Raw genomic sequence first — 24,034 nt, 5'->3', positions numbered from 1 at the left:
AAGCACAGAACTGTAAACTCTAAACAAATGAAAATCTTAAAAACTGTGTTCCATCAGCACATCTCTAGACGCTATATTTATTGGCACTGTTATTCCAAACTACATGGGGAAACAGAGCAAATAGTGTCACTAATGTCGTTAGGAACAAGATTTTCAGCAGATGAGAAAAGAGGCACAGATATTTTTTAAGCTTTTTTTGATGTGGACCATTTTTTGAGTCTTTATTGAATCTGTTACAATATCGCTTCTGTTTTTTGTGTTTTGGTCTTTTGGCCCTGGGGCATGCAGGATCCTAGCTCTCTGACTAGAGATCAAACCTGCAGCCCTTGCACTGAAAGATGGAATTTAACCACTGGACCATCAGGGAAGCCCCACAGTGCAGATTGTTTAAATCAAAGTCTAGATGAACATTAAATATGGATTGGAAATATCAATGAACTCATGATGTATTTTCCCTGAAAGAAACAAAGAGGAGATCCTTGTCCACTGAAAGGGCTGACCTCAATGAGCACCCCAGACCCAACCATGTGGAGTTTCAGTGTCCACTCTAGGAAGCCCTCGCTGAAATGAGCCAGTGACCGCTGGAGAAGTATCTACTTCCAGGACCAGGGCAGAAGGTGGACAGAATGAGCCAGGGGCATCTCGTCATCCCAAGTGCAAGTCAGTAAAGACTGAGGAGGTTGTGCTAACAGGACACTGGAGACAAACTGAAGAGGCTCCCACCGGCCAGACGAGGAGTGGTCGGACAGCATGAGTGGGCCCGCCAGACGAGAGGCAGCAGATGCAGCAACAACAGCTGTGGGTCAGAGCACAGCAAACACGTTAAAGTCCTGGGTTCACTGCAGCACCAAAAAAAAGAAAAGATCTCAGTTGTCTTTGCAAGATGGCTATTATCAGAAAGATGAGCGATAACAAGTGTTTATGAGGATATGGAGAAAAGGAAACCGTTGTGCTCAGTGAGCGGGAATGTAAACTGATTTTGCCACTATGGAAAATGATGCAGAGGCTCCTCCAGAAATTTAAACAGCACTATCACACGATCCAGCAACCCCACTGCTGGGCGTTTATCCAAAGGAAGCAAAGACAGGCTACTGGAGAGATGTCTACACGTGGCTGTCCGCTGCTGTGTTGCTCGCAGCAGCCAAGACACGGAAACAGCCTCAGCGTCCACTGGTGGATGAACGGATAAAGAGGAGATATGGTGGATGTACTCAACGGACTATGACTTGGCCTTGAAAAAGAAGGGAATCTTGCCATTTGCAATGACGTGGATGAACCCAGAGGGCATTATGTTAAACGAAATAAGCCAGACAGAGACACAGGAATACTGTGTAGTATCACTTACATGTGGAATCTTTTTTAAAAAGGTAACTAACTCAGAAACAGTGAAAAAGTGATTGCTGGGGGCTGGAGGGGCAGTGGGGGAGGAGACAGGGGAAGTGGACAGACCTTGTAGGATGAGTAGGGGCTGATTCTATTCAGAACACTGGATTTTGTAACTGAGATGAGCTAAGAAAGTGGAATGGAAATGTTCACACATGCACACACACACACACACACACACACACACAATGGAGGGAATCCTTTCACAATATATAAATATATCAAATCACCATGACACATGCTTAAGCTACCTTACAATTTTATGTCAGTTATACGTCAGTAAAGCTGAAATCTGGGACTTCCCTGGCAATCCAGTTATTAAGACTCCACCCTTCCAATATGCAGGGGGCGTGGGCTCAAACCCTTGTCGATCTAGGATCCCATGTGCTGCCCAGTGTGGCCAAAAAATAAAAGGTAACATTTTCAAAAACAGCTGAAATTTTTAAAAAAGTGACGACCTCCCATGTGGCATGGTCCCCACAGGGCCACTCTGGGCCTGTGAGAAGGCTCGGGGCCCTCCAGCCCGCGGGCCCTCCCCAGATCTTGTTGGTCTGCCCGGACTTCTCTGAGTAGACATAGAAGTCTGCTCCTTCCCAATCTCAGGAATAGGGCAAATATGTGAAACCGGCTTCACGGGACACGGTGCTGAGTGTGTGCTGGGCACGAGGAGTTACTTTCCTTATGTCCTGGGGCTAAAACCTCTCTTCCTGAGTCCCTTCTGTCTGCCAGAGTCAGCCGCTGCCCCAAAGCTGAGTGCACGCAGCGGGCAGAGGCCCAGGGGGCCCCGAGCAAGGGGGAATCTCACAATAGCAAAAGCCAGTGCCCAACAGCCCCCGAGAGATCGACCGCAGGACCTGGCTCTGGGAGGGGCCTGTGGGTCCTCCCCGGCACCCACCCTGGCCCAGCGTGATGACACCTGCTTTGTCTGCCCACAGCGAGTCCGAGCAAGTGGTGGACATGGCCTTCCTGGGCACCCGGGCCGGCCTCCTCAGAAGCAGCCTGTTCGTGGGCTCCGAGAAGGTCTCCGACAAGTGAGTCCCGCCGGGCACCAGGAGCAGAGTCCCTGGGGTGTCGCTGTGGTTAGTGAGCAGCCTGACGCCGGACTCCAGGAGTGTAGGGGAAGAAGGGTTGGGGCTGACAGGCTGGGGAGCCAGAGAAACCTGCCTCCTACCCAGGCTCACACCACCCTGGACAGATCCCCAGCAGAGGAGGGAGATAATCACCCCAAGAGGGGAGCAGCTGCGGGCGCCCACCGGGATGCGTCTCTGAGTGACCGGCTAGATCTGGCCGTGCCATCCTTGTTGACGATATTCCCCCTGCCCTGAGCCCACGATTCTGCCTCCCACTCCCACCCCAGGTTGACCGGGCAATGTCCAGAGACGTTTCTGTTGTCACAGCTTGGGGAGAGGGGCTTGCTACCGGCAGCCAGTGGGTAGAGACCAGGGGGGCAGCTGTGCACCCCACGGTGCAGGGGCCGGCCCACGGCGATGTCCTCCCCAAACGTCCACGGTGCTGAGTCTGAGGAGCCCCACTGCTGGCAAAGCCTGAATGCCAGAAGAATCCCACCCAACCTGGGACCACCCCGCCAGCGTGTCATAAAGAGCAGAGTCAGACACAAATGAGCCCCTCTGATACTGTGAGGCTTCTTCCCGCAGACACGCTACTTGCCCAACAGAGGAATCAGGGTTTATCCAGAAGAAACACAAGCAGTTTACAGGGCGATGAAGGCCTTTCATTAGGCAGAACCCCTGCTCTTCCCAAGGTGTGCCTGCTGATGCACCAGCATCTGATTCTGGAAAAGGCAGGAATTGCCAGGGAGCGTCGTCTGGGACAATGCCCGCTTCGGGGCTAATCTTTCCTGCCTACACCGCCCCCAAGGCAGAGGGGAGTCGCTCCCCGGCCCGGCCACAGTGACCTTGTAAGAGCAGAAGACAGGGAGGACCGTGCTCCCGGATCTAGGGGACGTGCCAGGTCTTTCTCCTCGCAGGAGGTTCCTGACTCCGGCGGACGAGGACAGCATGTTCACCCTGGACCACTTTCCTCTGTGGTACCGCCAGGCCGCCGAGCATCCTCCTGGCAGCATGGTCTTCAACCTCCGCTCGGCAGAAGGACCGGGTAAGCCATGTCCAGAGCTCCAAGGCCAGGGCATCCCCACTCCCCCCAGGGATACAAGACAACCATCCAGACCTTGGGGTCCCCTCCCACTGACCTCCACCCACACCCAGGGTGGGTCATTTCATTCCCTGGTCAGCAGTCAACGATACCATTTAAAAGCTAGAACAAAGGAGAGAGGTTTGACCCAAAAGTCAGAAAGGGCTGGATTCCAGCCCAGATTCTGCATAGGAGGCTATTGGGACAGTTGGCCTCTAAGAATTTTCTATTTCTAAATTTCTGAGTGTTTCTGACAGATGCTCACACCATGAAAGAAACAGACTTTATTCCACAGTGGGGACGAGAGGGCTGGGCTGTCGATGTCTCCCAGGAGGGCAACACTGAGCCCCAGCCAGCCCCTCAGCCACTCCCGATAATAACAGGGTGCCTCCCGGCTGCCAGGTCACCAAGGGCTGAAGGGCCTGAGGAGGGTAGTGAATGGGCCTCAGGCCTCAGCCAGCACAGGCCTGCTCATCCAGTGACTGCGGGGGTGGGTTCAGAGCTGCAGCCCCCAACCCCTAACCCAGCAAGAGATGGCCCAGAAAAGACGCCAAGCAGCTTCAACAGAGCCCCAAGCAAGCTGCACAATGTTCAGGACAGACTGGACCCCAGAAGCCCAAAAGCTCACTCTCTCGATTCCCACTTGAAGAGTCTGTGGTCCAGAGAGGGTCCACGAGTCCCCTCTGGGACTTTGACCCTGCACAGTGAGTGAGAGGGCCCAGAAGTATCCACATCCACCAGGCGGAGTGAGCTGAGGGGGCAGGAGAGGAGGAAAGGGGAGGAGGGCGGCTGGGGGTCGACTTGGGGTGGAGGCTTGTCCTCCCTCCAAGGTATCTGTCCGCCACCACCGCCACAACCACCCCCAGGCAGCCCAGCGAGAGCCGCCCCCACTGAGCCACCCTCCAGATGCCTTCCTGTCCATCCTCCCATCACGTTACGCAACACTTATCCACACGTAGCTCATCTGGCATGCACGGCCTCTTCTTACACAGGGAAAGTCTGAGGCTCACCAGGACCACACAGTTGGGGGGAGGGGGCACAGGGCCAGGGTCTCACTGCCCTTCACTGTGTGTAAGGCGATGGTGGGGCAGGAGGCAGGCTGTGACCTCTTCCCACATGGAGCCCAAGCCTCAGGGGCACCTCCTCCTTCCCATATGTCTAGAGCAGGAGGTCTGTGAGGTCGTCAGAGGTTCTGGGGTGCCACCCTGCCCCCTCCCCCAGGTGACAGGCTCCCTCCTGCCCATACTGTCCCCAGAACGGGCCTGCTGGTAGCCTTGGGGGGGGCAGGGGGCAGGAAGGCGGTGGGCAGAGCTGAGTGCAAGGCGAGGAGGGAGAGTTGGGGACCAGCAAGGGGACCCTCATACATTCCCCACCCCCCACTGCAGAGAGAGAAAACAACCTGTATAATGGGGGACCCCGAGTAGGCGGGCAGGGTTCAGCTGCAGGATGAGGGGAGGCCCATCTCCCCAGGCTGACTCTCAACCCTCCGCCTGACCCCAGGACAAGCCCTGGCCGAGCTGAGCTATCTCTTGCAGTCAGTGCTAAGACTGCCAACACGGAGCAGGGTCTCACCAGAGCCCTAGCGACTCAGGCCTGTGGCCTCCATGCCCACAGCCCCCTTTCTGGGGCCAGCCCCAGGCCCCGCCTCCACCCCCTGGTAGCTGGCTCATGCAGCCAGGTGTGGGGCCAGATAGCTGCCCAATGACACAGATGCTAAGACCCCCAACATCCCCAGAGACCGTTTCATCAGGGCCCCACCCCATATGCGGGTGTCCCTTCCAAGCCCGTGGAACACACACAGCGAGTCTGTCCTGGAGGCAGCCTGCTGCCGGGGGAGCCTGCAGGGGGTCACCCCATCAGTATCCTCCAGACATTTCAAAAGCAAGCGGGGGAAGCCGGCTTCCATTTTAGAGAAAAGGAGGGAGAGAAACAGCCACCCATGCAGAGACATGTGTTCCCTTGTGTCTTCATCATAGCGAACTCCTAGACCCCAGGACAACCTTCCATAGAGTCAGTTCCTAGAATCAGAGTTATTTTCCATTTCTGTGAGGTATTTGGTCCCAGCAAGGTGTGATGGGTGGTGCTGGCCTGGAAAGAGCAAATAGGAGAAACCAGTGGTTGATTTAAGCTTCCTCACGGCCGACACTAGGAGTCTCATGACCTATTTGTTTCAAGCAGTGTCTGATGAGAGACATTCTAACAGGAGAGAGAGCACGTGATAAAACCGTACCTCTTTCTTGGGAATCTTAGTGAGGAACTTGACCCCGTGGACAAGAGCGCCCTGAAGAGCAGGTTCAGGGACGTGAAGTCCAGGAGCCGTGGGTGCGCTTGTCCACACCCCTCAGCGCGGAAGCTCTGTGCGGATGCGGAGCTCGAGCTGGTGCCACGCCTGGCAGCCTGGCTCTCCTCGGAGCTGGAGAGGCACCTCCAGGCGGGCCCTGGAGCCTGGCCGAGTCCCCAGAGCACAGCTGCCAAGCGGGCAGTGACATGGAGGCCCCCAGGGTTTATGGGGGCTCTGTGGATGTGTCAGACGCCAGCCGGCCTTCTGAGCCCCATGCAGCCCTGGCATCTGGCTTCCTGAAGGGGTTGTCATTGCCACCTTGACTCACGTGACTGATGAAGGACAACTCAGGGTCAGCCAGCACCTTGTCCGGGAACACACCCCGTCTCCCACTTGATAGGGCCCTGAGATGCCATGCAAGTCCCTGGGTGGGCTCCAGCGGGGTCCCTGGGCTCCAGCGGGCAGCTGCAGGCAGGCCAGTCGGCAGTTGGGGACCTGCCGATGCTACGCCATCCAGAGGGGCAGGGACCACCTGGCAGCTTCAGAGCTGCACGGAGAGGTGGGCGGCACCCCGCCTTTAGGGCATATGTAGGAGACACTCAACAAAGACCGGAGGTGGGTGGTACCAGGCAGCCCCCTGGAAGCCCCCTACTCGCACGGGGAACGTGGTGTTTACCGGGCTCCCCAGCCTGCCCCACCTTCAGCTCCTCCTCGGGTGCTGAAAGTGTGACTTGGCAATTTTTCCCCCAGAAAGTCCCAGTGAGCCTGCGGTGGTGACCGTGAGCACAGCCGTAGCAGTGAGCGTGGACAACAGAACGGCCATCGCTGCAGGTAGGGGCTGCCCCGGGGCTGCAAGGCCGGGCGGCGGGGAGAAAGAGTCGAGAGCAAGGCTCAGGTGTTGCAGGAGGCCTGCGTGTGGTCTGCAAGGCCTCAGTCCATACAGATGAAATGTGGGGCCGGGGAGTGAGGGGAGTCTTCCTGAGTCACTTTGTTTATAAAACCGTGACGCCTCAGTATTCGTGCATAAAGTTAAGCCCAGAGAGGTGAAGAGATCTGCTCGAGCTCACCCAGGACAGAGACCACCCAGACCTCCTTCCCACCTTCTGCGTGCTGCTCCCGCCTCCACTGTCCGCCAAAGGGAAGAGGGGGCTTGTGACTCAGACCCTGATGTCTGAGCCCCTACACAAGCCCAGTGTTCCCATGCCAGTTCTCCTCCATCCCTGGGGTGATCGGGTTTGGTTCCATTTTACAGATGAGGAAACTGAGACCCAGAAACATCATTTGCCCAAAGCCTCACGGCTAATAGTTAATGAACTAGAATTTGAGCTCAGATCACCTCTTGAAGGCGTGGGATCACAACCCTGCAAGAGTGCCCAGGGAGATTCGCAGGCTGGCCCAACTTCTTGGAGCCTAGGAAGGTCCTTGGCTCCTTTGATAGTTGTCTGAGAGCCATGAGGCCTGTGTGATGAGGGTCCTGCATCCAACCTCCATGGCCTAGACCTGCAGGTCCTTGGGGTCTCACCACTGTGAGTGATGGGGTTGGGCACCTGCCTTATGGGGGACTCAGCAGCTGCTAGGGGCCAGCACCGGGGGTTGGGACTCTCGCGTCTTCTCCCCCAGGCTGGGTGCAGGGTGAAGCGCAGGCAGGAGCCACCAGGCAGGCAGGCTCCCCACCCCAGCGAGGGCACGGTGCCGCCCACAGCTGGATGAAGCGGGAGCAAGTGGCTGGGTCTGGTTGCTCAGCACCCTCGTTCACAAATATGTGTGTCTCCGGTGTCCTGAGGCTGTGCAGCAGGGCATGCGGGAGGGACTCGCTCTTTCCCTTTCTGTCCCTCACCCGGGCTGCTGATCCCAGGCCCTAGAGACCATCCCGGGGCCCCTGGTGAGTCTGTGGCCCACCTGCCTCCCTCTATGACATGGTCATCTGAGCTCCCGCACACCTGAACGCCCAGTGAAGGGAAGGCACGGGGGGGGTCAGGCTGCTGGCTGTGCTCTCCTGCTCTCTCCAATTATTTGATATCATTTTTAACTCAGTGCTGAATTAGAGCCGGGAGCGGTTGCCATGGAAACCGTGTCCGGTGCCTGTGGTTTAACTCGCTGCAGACAATCGTTCTGACGCTCCGGAGGAGGGAGGGTGCGGATGCGATCGGACGGGGCTGGGGTGCTGGAGACCTTTCTCCGTCGATTATATTTCTTTCAGTCTCCTTTTGTTATTTCCTCTTCCTGGCCTGTGGCTCAGCCTCTCTGACCCCTTGAGTGCTGTCCTGGTGGTTCCTTCCCGTGTGTACACATGAGCGTGTGTTGACAGGCAGGCTGCACACCCCATGTCTGTGCAGGGGAGGAGGAGGGACAGCCTCAAGCCCCAACCAAGGGCCAGGCAGGTGGACGAGGAGGGATCCTTTGACCGCTAAGCAGCTGCTTCTCAAGAGTTCATGCAAAATTTCTAGGAATGTACCGTTCTGATCAGGACCCATGGTCAAGTCTCTGTGAGTGCCAGGCCTGCTTGGGGAATGTCGAGAGCATCATGTGCGGCTGCCATCAGCTGCAGCTGTGTCCCCAGCACAGCGGCTGTGGTCGGAGGATCTCTGTCTAGAGCAGCGCCTCCATGAGCCCGGAAGGCCTTCAGACCACATGCGCCCAGAACAGTGCACCTGTGTGTTACCCACACCTGTGCAGGCTGCGGGGGCCTGTCCTCTACCCCCACAAGCACTGGTCTCCCAGTTCTGCTGTGCCCATCAGGGTTACAGGGGGACACCTGCCCCTGGTTACCCCAACCCAGGCAGAGGTCCAGCTGGGACCTCCCCAGTTACCCCCCCTACCTAGGAAGGGATCCAGTTGGGACTTCCCCCCAGTTACCCCCAACCTAGGAAGGGGTCCAGCCAGGACGTCCCCCCAGCTACCCCGTCCCCAGAAGGGGTCCAGCTAAATTTCTGGAACAGGGGCCTACTAGTTCTCTTCTCCCTAGGGTTTGCTCCTGTCTCACTGGGCTGGGCCGGGGTCAAGGGGGCCGGTCACCCAGTGGAGGGCTCCCAGTTAGGAGAGAATTCCATCTTGGTCTGAACACTGTGACCTGTGTAGCCCAGGCCCAGTCAGCCAGAGGCCAGTCAGGCAAGGTGGGTCACTTGGGCATTCTGGTCCTCCCATCCACCTCCTCTCCTGGCCACCGTCCCCAGGCCTCTGGTCCATAATTTTGATCCTGTCTGCTGAATCCTTAGGAGAGGTCGTCTGTGTGAGCCCCAAGCCCTGTCGGCTGTCCCTGGAGTCAGTCTTAAAAGCACAGGATGTTAAACGGGGCACCTCCTGCAAATGCAGAGACCTCCCAGAGACTGGTGAAACCTGGTCCCCTAAAGTGCCCTCAGGGAAGTCCTCTCCATCACACAGCAGGGTCCCTGGGGCATAGGTGCACTTCCTACCCCACGGTGTCAGCCCTCAGCTGCACGGTGGCCAGGCTCACGGCAGGGCTGATACAGACCTGGGTCTCTCTGCTCCCCTACTGCCCTTCCAGGGATGCCCCAAAGCCAGGCCTCGGCTGGGAGTTTCCATTCACCTTAGGGGACTGGGGACACCCCATGCCCCTGCCTGGGGACGCTGTCCCAGCTCCCAGTTCCAGGCTTGCCTCCCACCCAAGGAAACCAGGAGGCATGTAGGAAAATACAGTCTTTATTGGTCATCTGAAACAACAAACCAGAAATATAATTTTGCCTTTAAAAATCTTCTGTCTCAGGCTAAGAGTCCACCACTGACAATGCCCAGCCTTCCCCCACTCCCCGAATCCCCAGATCCGGTGTCAGCCAGCACCTCAAAAGAAGGAAGACTGTGGCCAGCCAGGTGGGCAGCCTGCACTCGGCAACCCCATCCTTGTCCTGCCTCAGACCAGTGTTCTGGGCACCCACCCCCCCGAGACCTCCCGTCTTAGAGCCAGAAACCAGCCTGATGGCTCCCAAACCTCCATAAGCTGGGGGAAGCTGGTGTCCTGCAGAGAGAGCCCCAGACTCACCTCAGATCACACTGACCAAGGGGGCAGACCTGGGCAAGGAGAGCCTGCACTGCCCCCTCCCGCCCCAGCCCCCAGCCTCGGTCCGTTTGGTGGTTTAGGGGGCTATGGGCAGATAGGATCCCAGGGCTGTGCTCTGGTTTGGGCCCCAGTCTAGGGGCCACAAGGATTGTGGGAAGCCAGATGGAGCAGACAGAACGCTGGGAAAGGGACCCCGCCCCCCGACTGACGCCTCTGAGCAGAATGCAGGCGGCTTTTCGCTGCTCCCAGCGTCTGCTTGGGATGTGCTAGCAGGGCAGTTACAGAGTATGAGCCAGTCCCCTGCCCCGAGGTCACAGGCCCAGGGATGCTGAAGGTAGGGGCAGGGGGATGAAGGTGCAGAGCAACAGTTCTGGGGCTGCAGGCTGTGGGAGTGGGGGTGGGGGTCCCCACAGGGCCTGGCAGGGATGTACTTCGGCAGCGCTGAGGACAAGCCCAGTCGGTGGTCTGTACCTGGACACCCAGGGGGCCCGCCATCCACACACGCTGCAGCCTCAAGGCTTCTGGGCCAGCAGTGTCCCCAGAAAGCCCAGCAGGAGAGGTGTGAGCAGGTTACCATGGCAACGAGCAGCCTCATCCAGCAGCTCCACCTTGGCCCCTGGAGAGGATCTGAAAGGAATCCTCGTGGCCATGGGTTTGGGCTTCTCCCCATCAACTGCGGGAGGTTGTGTCAGCAAGCAGGAGGTTGCATGGCCTGGGTGCCGAGACCAAGGGGGAGGCCTGGCTCTGCTCTCTGAGGTTCTACGACCTCTGTCCCCATGCAACTGTGAGTGCAACGCCGAGCGACTGGGAGAGAGACCAGCGAGCAGGGCGGGGAGGTCAGTTATGCAGGGCCTGGCGGTGTCGGCCAGGGTGTGGTGCTGGGTTTCCAAGCGCCGGTCTCAATGGCAGGACTGGTCTGACTGCACGTTGGTACCAGCTGCTGGAAGCTGGGCCCAACATCAGCCAGCTCAGAAGAGAGTTCCAGAAACCGGCCCCACACCCCAGATGCAGGCGAGACGAGTCAAGCCAGAGGTGGGTAGCATCACAGCTGTGAGCTCTGACTGCAGGAGAGGCTGAAGGGGCACGGGGGCGCCGGGCCCAGGAGCCTCTGCGGCACACCTGTCCTTTCTGCCCGCAGTCCAGAGCTCTGGGGGCCCAGGAGGAGCGTCAGCACACGCTGGTGGCTTCCGGAGGCTCAGAGTCCACAGAGGCTGGGAGGAAGGTGGAAAGGGGATGGCAGAGGGATAGCCAGCGTGCTCCCCACCCTCTGTGCCGGGCTCTCAGGCCACGGAGGAGATCTGCTTCTGGTCCTCATGCTCACCCTCTGGGTCGCCCATGAGGGGCTGGCGCTTCTTGAGCTCACGGTGGTACTTGGCCATGAGGGAGGCGTAGATGCAGCCGTAGGCGGCGGCCACCACCATCATGACGCAGACCACGCCGCAGACCACGCCCGCAATGATCACCGTGCCGATGGCCCGCCGCACGCTCACGGGCCGCGGCCTCTGCTTCTGGGGGCAGGCGGTGCTGGGCTCAGGCTCGGGCTCAGGGCCCGGCTTGGGCTTGGCAGGCTCCGGGCTGGCCTTGGTGCAGGGCGGCCCGGGGACCTCCTGCCCAGCTGAGCTATTCTGATCCTCCAGCTGGGAGCAATAGTTGAACATCTCCATGGGGACCATGCGCATGTCCTTCCCCCTCAGCTCCTTTGGCAGGGTGCAGGCCAGCTGGTCCAGGCGCCCCCCTGCATTGGGAGAGAGAAAAGGTGGCATGAGAACCAGCAGTCCCTCCCCCAGCCCCAGGTCCCACGTGGAGGGCCCAGGAGGACCATTTTCCACCAGCAAGGCAGTGAGTCCTGCAGCCAAAGCGATAGGAGAGGAAAGTGGGGGACTAGCGTGTATGAAGCCCAGAGCCGGGGAGGCGGGTACACATGGTGGCAGTTAACCCATGCAGAAGCCTTGTGATGTGGACGGTGTCCCTGTTCCTATTTAGCAGAGAAGCACACAGACATCCCCACCTTGCCTGCTCCCCAGAGTCAAACCGGCCACCCCCAGCCCGGTGCTCAGGAAGGAGGGACCATGACCCAAATTCAGTCCATACCCCTCATTGCCTGATCCCCACTGGCCCATCTGTAACCCAGGCACTGTCCTGATCCCTGCTGACCGGTCTGTAATCCCCGGCACTGTTCTCCCCAGCATCTCATGCCCCCGGGCTCCTCCCACTAACACCAAGGGCAGAAGTCGGAGCCACACTTCTCCAAGAGGGACCTTGGTCCCTAAGGTACCTCCTTGGAGAAGGGAGAGGAGAAACCACAAGAGTGGTGTCCTTCTTAGAGCAACAGCGGCTCCGTCAGTGCCCTGGCCACAGCAGCCTAAGCCCAGAGGCATCTTGTAGGGGACTACAAAGACCCCCGAGGTCAGAGGAGGGGCCAGAGCCGACGAGGGCATGCAGGCCACAAAGGCTGCCCAGGCTCACCCGGATAATGGCCAAGCCAGACTTGACCTGGGGGACGCGGGTGCAGAACACAGGTGGGGCGAGAGGAGGGGAGCTGCCCAGACACCCCCTTTTGGCCTCTTTCAGTGTCTGGAGACTGAGATGCAGGCACTGCCTGCCCCCGTGGAAGGGCCTGGGCTCCTGTCCCCCATCCCTGCTGGCACCCAGCCTAGCCCAGCCCAGCCCAGCTGCCGCAGACTCCCCACACAATAGACATCAGTCTTTCCCGGGTGCAGGAAAAGCCTAGGTTATTTGTTTTGGTTTGGTTGGTGTCTTTTGGAGGCATGCAGGGTGGAAAATAGCTCCAACAGTGACAAGTTTCTAAAATATACATTCCCCTCCTTCTCTTTACTTCCCAGTGACCGATGACCGTTTGGAGGGGCAAGGACGTCCCCTGCAGATCACACATCGGTCTGGTTGTCCAATCCCCCGTGCCGCCAACCGCCTATGCAAGGCTTACACCCCGTGAACTGTGTCCAGGGCTTTTGTGCCAGCGAGAACTGGCCATGGAAATGGGGCTACCTCACCTTCCTGCTCCAAAAACCTGAGGCTGACTCCCTCCCGGCCACATCATCTTGAGCAAAGTACCTAAGTCACGTAATCACTCACGAGGCTCGATTTTTGTGCCTGTCATAAGAATGACCATCTCAGCTGCTCTAAGGGGTCAAGCAGGTCATGGGTATGGAAAGATACTTGGAAACTGGAAACTATACAAGTGTTCATTATTATTTCTCCTCTCACAGAAAATGGGAGAAATTACCACAGTGACTAATATTTTATGGCACTTCATCATTTGTAAAATGTTTTTAGTTAACTAACGTATGAGAATATTAGGCAAATAATGAGATTGTGGAAACAGTCTGAAACAAAAAGAGTCAGCCTGATGAAAGCCTTAGAGTCCTTTTCACATCAGTTCATTCATTCAGCAAATATTCTTGGAGCCCTACTTTGTGCTGGGCACCAAATGGTTTCTAGTTAAGCCTGGTTAAATATTACAACTTCTACCAGCAAGCAAGTGGACACATAAATGAGTAAGCTTTACTGCAGACCCACTTTACACTGAGTACTTTTCCAGTTACTTTCCATGTGTTTCTGATTTAATCTGCACAGGGATTCTCTGAGGCAGAGATTGTTATTTGCCCCGTTTCACTGATGGGGGCACAGCCACAGAGGCTAGCCTACTTTCTCAAGATCACACAGCCAGTAAGTGGCAGAGCCACGAAGCCAACCCAGATCTGGCGCTTTTAACCAGGAGGCTTACATCTTTGCCCTCCTGTCCATTTCATTTCATCATTTTGAAGTTTTTTCTAGGACTTGCCCGGGGTTAACGAAAGGAGGAAAGGAAGGAACTGGAAACCAGAGGCTTTGGGCTTCTTAGCCAAAGCTTTGATAACATAACTTCTTGGGAGGAGGAGTTGAGATCAGCGTCAAAATGAAAATGGGATTGCATCTGCGGATCAGAATTCTACTCTACCTCCTGAAACTGTGGGTGTGTAAGAGGTGGCTGCGTTATTCAGAGGTGCGAGGGTGGTTTTAATCCATCCCCTCTTCCCCGGGCCCAGGGATGCCCAGGGTTACACGGTGTGTTCAAGCCCATCCTAAACACCTACAGAAGGGAAAGCATGTGGCAGGGAGTCAGTCTGGAGAGAGAGAGGGCAGAGAAGGGTGGCCAAAGCGGAGGGGCACAGGAGGAAGGGGTGGCAGCAGCCCCTCCGCCTGCTGCTGGCCCGTCCAGCCTCCCCTGCACTCACCTCGGTAGGAGAACCACTCGAGCCAGCGCTTGAAGTCCCGCAGGTGGCAGTCGCACTCCCAGGGGTTGTCTGCCACCTGCAGCAGCTGCAGGCCGGCCAGGGGCTCGAAGGTCCGGCGGTCCAGGCTCTGCAGGCGGTTGGCGCGCAATGACAGGGACCGCAGGGCGGGCAGCCCATCGAAGAGGCCGGGCGGGAGCCGGGACAGCCCGTTGAGAGACAGGTCCAGGTGGCGCAGGCGTGGCAGGGGCCGCAGCAGTGCCGCGTCCAGGGCCCGGAGGCTGTTGTTACGGAGCTGCAGCTCCGTCAGGTTGGCCAGGTCCCCAAAGGCTGCGCGCGGCAGCCGGTCCAGGAAGTTGTTGGAGAGGTCCAGCCGCTGCAGGCCCGACAGGTTGGCGAAGGCCCCGCCGGGCAGGGAGCTCAGCCTGTTGTTGAGAAGCAGGAGGCTGCGGGTGGCGGCTGGCAGGTCCAGGGGTGGCGCGGTCAGGCCCAGGCCGCTGCAGTCCACCTGCAGGCCGCGGCCGTCACACGTGCAGGGGAAGGGGCAGGCGGGGACGGCCTCCGCCACGCACAGGGCAATCCAGCAGGCGAGCCCTGTGGGGGGACGGGGGACAGAGGGACAGACGGTCACCGCCTCCTCCTGCTGTCTCTTTCATGCGGATCCCACAAGGGGGCCTTGCCAGGATCCCCATGGCCACCCACAAGCGTGCACTAGCATGTCCTAACCACGTGAGACAGAACTCAGTACCCACAGCACCCTCATGTGAACAGATCCCACATGGTAGGTCACTTCGGGCACCTGGGCCCCCGACACGATAGACGTTGACACGACAGAGGACATGGGGCTGTGAGGGACCTTCCATATCCCCTCCAGGGGTGCTGCAGTGGGAAAGATTCTCTTCCCTTCTCTCGATGCCCATCCCCTAGATGCACCTAGAGCTGCACGGAGAGTGGGTGGGGGCTGTGCTGTATGCACCAAGGGGCACACCAAGCCCCCCTACTCCGGCCTGCAGGAATCCCACATCCAAGACGGGCCAGCACCTCAGGGTGAGGAGGGAGCCCCGGCACCCAGTTCCCATCCTGAGACCGTGTGGATATGACGGGGTGAGATGCCAGTTCCCCCTCCACGCAGAGGACCCTGGGGTGCAAGCCACACAAATCTTGGGCCTGGACATGCCCCACATCTGTTCTCGTTCCACAACCAAGCTTGCCCTTAGCCATGGGCTCCATCACCAATTTCTGCAGGAGGAATCCGGTGGCAGCGTTCCTCTCCTGGTCTCATGGTTTGCCCAGAGCCCTTGTGGCGGGGCTGCAGGGGAAGGGGCATTCAGAAAACGACGCCTCAGGGCAGCTCTCTCTGGGGTCTACCCTTTTAAGAGTGAACTCAAAGCCCCCTTCACTGTCCTGGGTGTCCCCGTGGAGGGGGAGGGAAGCTGCCAAGCCCAGAGGAAGGCCCCAGCCAAGGAGTGATGGACAAGTTCAGACCCAGTCTGGCCACTTGGCTCCACTGGAAGGGGCAGCACCTCTCTGACCAGGTCCAGGAGGGGGTGGCTCTGAATCTATGTCCAGCAGGGCTCTGGTGTCTGGTGTCCCGAAGGGCAGGGCCTGAGGGAACAGGACAGGACTGCACCCCCTTTCCTGGAGGGTCAGTGACACCAGAGAGGCCTGCCCAGGCTGACACCTGAGCCTCTCTCTTCTCAGTGGGGGCAGGAATCAGCACAGGTAAGGCTGTGGATGCCAGCTGGAGGCCCTTCCGGCCACCTGAGGTCACCTGCTGGACTGCTGACCTGTCACCCTCTGAGCTGACTGCGGTCAAGGCAGCCTGCCCAACTCCCCCCGCCCTGCCACTCAGAAGTCAGCCTCCCTTCCTTGGGGCCCCACTTTACCCAGAGAAACACTCAGCCCATCTGGCCTCCCCACTCAGAAGGACCAACAGGACTAGAGGTCACCGTCCCCCTGTCCCGAGAGATTCGGGCCAGTGTGAAAGCTCTGGTGACGAGAAAACAGCCATGTGTTGCGAGGTGTTGAGTGATTCTAGAAGGAGGCTGAAAGGGGAGCTGGGCATCTCGGGGCTCAGCCGCTCTGCATGGTGAATAATTCAGCTCGCCTATGTTGTGGGGTGGTGGCATCTCAGGGCTGACCGGGCGCCGGCAGGTCAGGTGGACAGACGTCCCCCCAGGATGGTTCTTATCTCTTACCCAGTAGCCTTGACCCTTCAGCTGTGCGAGAATTCCCAGGGCTTCCTTCGCCCAACAGCTCACTAGTCTCCCTTGTGGGAAGTGGGCGGCCTTTGTGTCACCATATACAGGGGAGGGCCTGGACCACACCCCTAAAGCCCTTCCAGCGCCGTGTCCCCAGAGCCCACTGGTTCCCTCCATCTTGGGACCCTAAGAGTGGGCTCCAGGGCCACTCAGCCTGCAGCCAAGCAGGACAAGAGGTTTGCCATTAGAAGAGGGAGATGGGGCCCCTGGGCTCAGGAGCAGACTCGTCTAAGGGGACAGACCTGCACGTGGGACCCCGCTCCCGATCTGCCCACCATGGAGCTCAGAGGTGGCTCTTCCCCTGGAACTACGGGCAGGGCTGGTGACGGACACCCGAGCAGACGGTCCCTGCAGCCCCGCTAGCCCCGATGGCCGACCTCCCCCCACCACCCACTCACAAGAGATCCGCCTCCACAGAGCGAGCCAGGTCCTCGGCTCAGGGCGGCTGCCCGGGGCCAGCATGGTGGCTGCCAGGCCCTGCATCTCCGGGGAGAGGAGCCCCCGTCCGTCTGCTCAGTCAGTCCTGAGAGAGAGGGAGAGAGAGATGAGCAAAGCGGGCATCAGGTGTTCCAGCCCAGGGGTTGTGGAGGGGGCTGGTGTCTCTTTACACTCCTCTCCTGTTCTCAGCTCTGATTCCCTGGCTGGGGGAGGAGGGGTAGGAGGCAGCTGAGAAGCCAGGAACCCTAACCTCCCTGGATGAGTCAGGGAGCGTGCAGGGGCAGGTGGGCATCCCGGGAGCCCTCAGATGGAGCCCAGACAGCACTGAGCTCCGGGCTATGAGGTTCAGGAGCCATCCATCTCCCCCCCACCCCAGCCCCCATCCTCAGCCTGCCCCTTCTGCTTATCTCCCTGGATGATCTCCTGAACGTGTTTAGAGTCATGTGGCCTCCTCCCCCACGTCCCAGGTGCCTAAAGCCAGGGCTACCTGGCTCCCCACCCCACTGCACTCTTACCATGGCCCCTGGGGAGGCAGAGACCAGGCCCAGCACAGGAGCAGTCGGTGGGTCAGTCGGTGGGTGGATCACGGGAGAGGCCCAGGCCCCCTGGGGCAGCCCCCTGCTTTCCCTCCACGGTCTCCTAGTGGGGGAGCAGCCGTGCTCCGTCCTCCGCCTCCGGCAAGTCTGGGAAAAAACTCATCAGCTCAGGGGCTCGTGCTGCAGTGGGGAGACAGGCCGGGCAGAAGGTGAGCTTGCAGGGCCAGGGACAAGGAGAAGGGGCTCCGCCTCCCAGGGGACCCGCTCCCACTCCAACTCAATGGCACAGGCCCTCCTTGCTTCCCTCCCGATGTGGCCAAGGGCCCCATCACAGCTGGGCCTGGCAGCAGGTGGGGAAGGCCAGCCAGGAGGGGGACCTTGATGCTGCTTCCAGAGGGCGGCCACACGGGTCCCCCCAGTGGCTCCAGGTTGCAGCCTCCCGCTCCCCCTCCCACAGCCGGTTTAATTCTGGGAGCCCGGGAGCCAATGGCAGAGCCGAGCAGACGCTGAGGAGGTGGGAGGAGCTGCTGGGGGCCTGCTGAGCCCTGGAATCTCATCACCATCAGGGTTTCCCTCGGGCACCAGGGGCCTCTCCCGCCTCCTCCCCCCCTCCATACAGCTGCCAAGCTGCCTCCTGGCCCCGAGAGCCCAGTCGGAGCACAGCGCCCGTGGGTCCTCAGCAGCGGCCAGGCAGGAGCGCCTGCTCAGCGTGGGGGCCGCTCAGGATTGGGGGGAGGTAGGGAGGGGACCGCTGCGGGGGGCGGGGGGGGGGACCTGGCTCTGGCTCTGGACTTCAGCCTCCATCCCCTGCTCTGGAGGGCTCACAGCCTCTCAGGGGCTGCAGAGGAGGCATGCTGGGCAGATGTGGAGTGAGGGGGAAACCTTGAGGATGGACCAGGTCCTGGGCTTGGCGGTGGAGGAACAGCTCAGGGGTCATCTCCAGATGCTCCCCCACCTCCCAGCACCAGACCCCTTGGGCTCCTGGCTGAAACACCCAGGTCAGGGTGGGCTCTGTGTTCAAGTCTCCGTCAGCTGCTCTATATGTTAAACCCCATCAGCTCTCTGGGTCTCAGTCTCCTTATCTCGAAGGCGATAAGCAAAACACACTGTCCCCCATGAGACCAGTCTAATCATGGGAGGCGAGTTCATGTCTGCTGAACTCAGGACACGTTGTCTTGGAAGATAGTCTAGGTGACCCCAGGTAGATGCAAGGAGAAGGCAGGGCCCCAGGGAGGGGGTCAGCAGCTTACAAGCCTGGCTGCTGAACGCTCTTTCCTGCCCCCAACCTCACACCCCTGTTCCTGAGCCCGTGCCAGGCGAGCAGCAGTCACATGGCGGTCACCGTGGGCCGGGCTCACACACAGCCTCCAGACCTCCATCACTGAGGTCACTGTCCACCCTCTTGGCCCTGACCCTCAGAATAGCCCCTCACTGTTCCCACCAGCAAGGATCCTCATGTCAGCAGCTCAAAGCATCCACCCGGTACCAGGCGGGTCAGCTGCCACCCAGGCTCAGAGATGAAGACCAGCTAGCCTGGTCACATGGCCGGCCAGGGACAGGAGCCCGCTCCCTGGGGATGGTTCCCTGCAGTGGCCCCAGCAGGGAGGCATGTAGGTGTGGGTTGAGCAGGGTGCACACACGCCCCCAACATGGCACGTGGTGAGACAGCCCCAGACAGCGTGCAGCCAGGGCGCGAGCTGACACATGCGTGCACTCACGCACCCTCAGATGCCGCCCCTCCGGCAGTTCTTGCATGCCCCCAGCAGACAGGTGCATGGGGTGGCGGGGGAGGGACCACTGGCCTAGAAGCAGGGTCGAGAGAGGTCCCTAGGGGGCCCTTCCACACTCAGACCCACCCACGGGTCTTTCGGCTGCCATGGGGAGACAGGTGCCAGAGAGTCGTCTCCCCCAAACCCAGGCCCCATGCCCACCTGGGCTCATCCTTGCCTCCCCACCCCATCTCCAGAGTGAGCACCTGTCCGTGAAGGTGACTTGAGTGCAGGTCCTGGCACTCCGCCCCCCAGTGTGAAGTGCATTAAAGCCAGCCAGGTCCATTAAAGCCACCATCTGGGGGGAGGGGACGCTGGTGGCCCTGAGATCTCCAGAGAAGCCTGACAAGAACAAGCCCCTCCCCAGGTCCATGGGGTGCAGACTGTGCTCCTTGGGGAGTGGTCCTGCCTGCCTGGGGACCCCAGAAGCACCCCTCAGGGACCCCTGGGCCCAGCACTCTACCCTCTGGCCCACCTCCAACCTGAGGACCCCCTCCCCCCACCCCAAACCTGGAAGCTTTCAGCCTCGTTAGGAAAGTGTGACCTACATCAGGAAGCCGGGGGCACAGCTGCTAAGGCAGGTGCTGGCCGCTGAGGAATAAATTCACACCGTCTGGGAGGGGAGACCCCACCCAGGTAGAGAATGGAAACAAGTGAGGGTGGGGGGGTCTCTAGGCTCCAAGGCCCTCAAGCCCTGCGGGCATTTTTGTCCAGTCCAGGGACAGGGGCACAGAGCGGAGGGCAGCCCTGCTGAGAGAAGCTGGGCGGAGATTGGTCAAGAGCCGAGGGTCGAGCACCCCGAGTGCCCTCCCAGAGCAGAAACAGGGGCTTCGTGCCCTGCCCAGCCCCCTGCTACTCAAGGGCAGTCCAGGGGTCAACAGCACCAGCCTCCCCAGGGACTTTCTAGACCCAGGCCAGGCCGACGGGGTCGGAACCTGCCTCTTACAAGATCCCAGGCAATTCAGGTATCTGGTCAAGTTTGAAAGGCCCTGGGCTAGGTCACTCCTCTCCTGGGGGGCCATTTCAGGGGCCTGGGCAGCAGGTGGTGGTGCGGGAGTGGTAGGGGTGCTGGAAGCATCACCTCCTGCAGGAAGGCTCTGGACCGGGGAGACAGGTTACCATAGCCACAAGCAGCTGTGCGTGGTCCCCGGTTCCCCAGCTATTCCCTGGGCTGAGACGCACTGTCAGCCCCACTTGCAAATGGGGAAGCAGAGGCTCTGGAGACTCAGTATCTTGTCTCAGGTCAGGCAGTAGAAGGTGGCAGGCTTGCGTCCGAGCAGTCCAGCAATGAGGCTGCTAACCCGGCTGTCTTTGCAGGCCTTTAGGCTGGTCCTGCTTTGCCCTGCCTGCACATGGAGGCTGCCGGAGCGCGAGGCAGGGGGCAGGGACGGGCTGCACCCTCTCAGCTGCCCAGCTTCACAGCTGACCCCACGTCTCCTTGTCCGCTGGCTCAGTGTACCTGACACAGTTGTTCTTATCAAACTGGTCGCCCCCTCCCTGACGCCCTTCTTCCCAGGGATGCCCAAAGATGCCATGGGGGAAGTCCTGGGGGCAGGGGTCTTGCTGGGGGGTTGGGGAGGATGCTTTCTAGAACCCCTGCAGCAGGGGCTGTGCACTGAGGTGAGCAAGTGGGCTGGGAGCTCCAGGGAAGCTGGGGCGGGAGGTGCTGACGGGCAGGAGGCGGCAGCTGGAGCAGAAGGGCCCACGTGCTCCCTCCCAGCCGCGTGGGGGGCCGTGTCCCCTGGAGACTTGGGGGCCAGAGTACCCTGGAGACTCGGGGGTGGGCGCCTCACCTGGCCCCGTGAAGGAACAGCCTGCTGTGTTCCTGCCTCCCGCAAACACTCAGCTTGGGGGGCCTCTGATCTCTCTGTGCTTCTGCACCCACCCTCCCTCCTCCTCCAGGCAGGGCTGGCTCAGTCTCTGGTTAGAAACCTCCAGGAAACCCCACAGGCCTGGTGTCCACGCCCCTCCTCCCTGCTGCCCGGTCACGTCCATCCCCCTGAGCCTGGTCCACACCCCACAGCCAGCAGCGTCCACTGTGCCTTGGCTGGCGCGCCTGCCCCTGGGACATCATGCCAACTGGCCGCACACCCTTCCCCCGGACCTCCACCCCAGAGCGAGACTTCTGCAGCCTGCGCTCTGCGGAGAGGTGAAGGTCATAGAGGCAAGAGGCCGGGCTGATGCCACTGCCCAGGGCCCCGAGGGCAGCGCCCTCCTTCCCACCCACCCAAGCCCAAAGGCCCCCAGTAGGCAGGACCGGGGCACCCACGCTGAGCCCTGGGGGTGGCACCAGGGCTGTGCCCTCCACCCGCAGCCGCCGGTGTGGCCTTCCGGGCCCTTCCCACCTCTTCCCTGCCCGGCACCCGGAACACACGCGGCTCAAGCAGTGCGGAAGCAGGTTTTTTTAAATCTCTAAATTTGTTCTTGGAGGAGACAGCCTCCTGGTTCATTTTTAAATGCGAGTCCCGTTTTCATCCCCAACTTCCTGCAGCCTGGCTTTCCTGTCAGACACTCCCGATCTCAAGCAGACCCTCTTGGAAGATGAACATAAAGTACCCCCACCCCTGTCACTTCTCACAGGAGTTGCTCTTGGGCAGGCTCTGGTCCAGGCTCAATGGTGGCCTTGGGCAGGCAGGGGATGAGGAGGTCTGATCGGTGTAGTGGCGGGGAGAGACCTCCCCTGGCACCCCAACCTTTACAAACCCCCTCCCGGCCCCTCAGCATGGGGACTGAAATGCGGGCAGGGTTTGCTCACTTGGCCCTAAACACAGCTTCCAGGCAAACGCAAAGGAGCCAGATCGGATCTGAAGGAGCCTCCCCCTCCTCCTTCCGCCACCCCCGGCTGGCTTCCCTGGTCTCCCTCTCTTGGCAGAGCCGAGCCTGTGCAGTGGGGAGGGGGGATCTCTGCGGGTTTCCCTCCCGGCTGGACTCCTCTGCCCGTCTCCACGTGCTCAGCCTGCCCCCCAGCACCCCAGCCCGTGTAGTTATCTAAGCTGCCGGGTGTCAGTCTGAGTCAGACCAGGTGATACCCAGCCGTGGCCTGACAGCCAGGTGCCAGCCTGCCCCCGCCCACCCCAGGCAGAAGACAGCAGCTCAGAGAGAGGACGAGGAGGCCCGGACGCCTGGTTAGGGGGCCTCTGTCCTGCACTGTCCTGTCCTGGCCACCCCTAAGCTGAGTCCACCACCCCCTCCAAGGCTTTCTGACCCCTTTGCAGGTAGAGGGGTTGTACATCTGGGGGACTCCAGCCTCAGCTTGGTTCCCAGGGCCCCCACCAGGCCTGGGTGGGCTGAGAGCTGATCCAGAGCCTCGAGAAAGGGCAGGAGGAAGGGCGTGGAGGCTCCCCTCCCTCGTCCACTCCCAGCCACGCCCCCCAGGGAGGCTCCGCCGGAGCCTGGGGACTCAGGTCCAGCTGGGGAGGGCTCCTCTGCACGCCTGTCTAAGGGCAGCCTCCGGGGGGCCAGCACCCCACACTGAGGGCATCCTGCAGAGAGGTCAGTCAGCCCCCCAACGTCCAGTGCCCCAGGCTGCCCCCTACCCCACAGACATCTGCTGTGCCCCCTTCACATGGCACCCAGACCCGGGGCTATCTGTGCTGAGCTGGGCGTGCAGGTGGCCCAGGGCCCCCGGCTGGCGCCCTACACGCTGCAGGGATGGTTTCTATGCCACCGGGCCTGTCGTCTGGCCCCGTGGCTGCCTTCTCCCTCCTCCTCCAGCAGAATGCTGGCTCCTGTCCCCAACACCGGGAGGTCAGAGTTCCCTGTGCCCTTTAGCTGCCCAGATGTCCAGTCCTGAGTCCTGCCCCAGCCCCAGCCATTGGCCCCAGGTAGCAGGCATAGCAGCTGTCCCTGCAGGCATAGAACCTAGCAAGGATGGGCTCGGGCCCCAAGCCCAGCTCCCGCAACGCCCCCCCCAACCCTGCACCCCCGCTGAGCGCTCAGCACTCACCTTTGGCAGGAACAAGCCCCTTGAATCAGCGGTCTGAGCCGTCCAGCCAGCCCCTCCTGGAATTCCTGGAGGAATCAGACAGCGGCACAGCCCATCCCCAGCAGGACCTGGGTCCCCAGCAGGACCCGGCAGCAGCGCACCGGCGGGAGGGATGCCTGCGGCCGGCCGCCTCCTCCTGGGGCCAGGGCTGCCGGGTCAATGACACACGGAGGAGGAGAGGGAGGGACAGAGGGAGCCGCGGAGAGGGGCAGGCGGGGAGGGGCGCGCGTGTGCGAGCAGAGAGCAGCGGAGTGACAGCGGGGGAACATCCGCGATGACAGCGACAGGCGCGCTCACGGGAGGCGGGCGCACAGGCGGGCTGGCGCACACACACCAGAGGCGCTCACCCTTGAAACCTCCCATTTCAGGGGGAGACGCGGCCGGCCGGCCGTGAGCTCCAGGGGCAGGAGCGCTGTTCACCAGCGCCCCCCCACCACCACCTTCCCTCCCCACCTCTGCAGGCTTTCCTGCCCTGGCTGCCCCCCACACAACATCCTCTAGCTCTGTCCCCTCTCCCCTTCCCTTTGAGAACCAAGCGGCAGGACCCAGAGCACAGAGGCCCCCTGGGAAGCAGCGGGAAGCTGCTCTGAGTCTGTTCGGAGATGGGGGCCGTATTTCCCACCGCGCCTGCAGGTCAAAAGGACAGCTCCTGGAGGGAGGGGTACACGAGGGCCCATCTGCCTGAGGTCCTCCAGGGAGGGGCCCCAGGCCACCCAGAGTCAATGGCGTGCAGACACACAGAGGTCACTGAGCCTCGTGACCCCAGACCTGGGCTATCTGGGGAGGGAGATGCAGGCAGGCTGGGCCGGGGCCTGGGGGCAGGTTTTCTGGAGAGCCCCGGGGTGAGCCTGGAGGAGCGCGGAGGTGGGGAAGGGGGGGCAAACCAGCCCCCTCCCCAGCGTGGACCTCTGGCTGGATGGGGAGAGACTGACATCAAGAGCTCAGAGGCCTCTCTACCAGCCAGTCAGGACGGAGGCATTGGA

At 60.5% G+C, this 24,034-nt stretch overlaps 2 protein-coding genes across 2 annotated transcripts in view; one reads left to right on the top strand and one right to left on the bottom strand.

The window, feature by feature from the left end:
• Positions 1-24,034, top strand: part of CACNA2D4 (calcium voltage-gated channel auxiliary subunit alpha2delta 4) — a 65,356-nt gene that overhangs the window by 28,747 nt on the left and 12,575 nt on the right. The window contains exons 24-26 of the mRNA XM_018049066.1: positions 2,319-2,414; positions 3,371-3,498; positions 6,566-6,646. Coding sequence (XP_017904555.1) covers positions 2,319-2,414; positions 3,371-3,498; positions 6,566-6,646 — 305 coding nt within the window. The remainder of the gene's footprint in view (positions 1-2,318; positions 2,415-3,370; positions 3,499-6,565; positions 6,647-24,034) is intronic.
• LRTM2 (leucine rich repeats and transmembrane domains 2) lies at positions 9,460-23,351 on the bottom strand. The gene is made up of 5 exons (XM_018048688.1): positions 23,013-23,351; positions 17,277-17,477; positions 16,722-16,846; positions 14,066-14,656; positions 9,460-11,565 (listed from the first exon to the last, which is right to left on the bottom strand). Exons 3-5 carry the CDS (start codon positions 16,804-16,806, stop codon positions 11,111-11,113), a joined length of 1,131 nt encoding a protein of 376 aa, XP_017904177.1. The 5' UTR covers positions 16,807-16,846; positions 17,277-17,477; positions 23,013-23,351; the 3' UTR covers positions 9,460-11,110.

The sequence above is a fragment of the Capra hircus genome, chromosome 5 (genome assembly GCF_001704415.2).
Source record: "Capra hircus breed San Clemente chromosome 5, ASM170441v1, whole genome shotgun sequence".
Classification (NCBI taxonomy): Eukaryota; Metazoa; Chordata; class Mammalia; order Artiodactyla; family Bovidae; genus Capra; species Capra hircus.
The sequence above is the reverse complement of the archived record's forward strand: the minus strand, read 5'-3'. Positions and strand labels throughout refer to the sequence as shown.

Excerpts from the sequence above, each read along its gene's own strand:
- LRTM2 (XM_018048688.1), bottom strand. The coding sequence starts at position 16,806 with ATGCAGGGCCTGGCAGCCACCATGCTGGCCCCGGGCAGCCGCCCTGAG. Across the intron at positions 14,657-16,721 it reads TCTGTGGAGGCGGATCTCTT|GGCTCGCCTGCTGGATTGCC; the intron begins GTGAGTGGGTGG and ends GTCCCCCCACAG. Across the intron at positions 11,566-14,065 it reads CGAGTGGTTCTCCTACCGAG|GGGGGCGCCTGGACCAGCTG; the intron begins GTGAGTGCAGGG and ends CTCCCAATGCAG.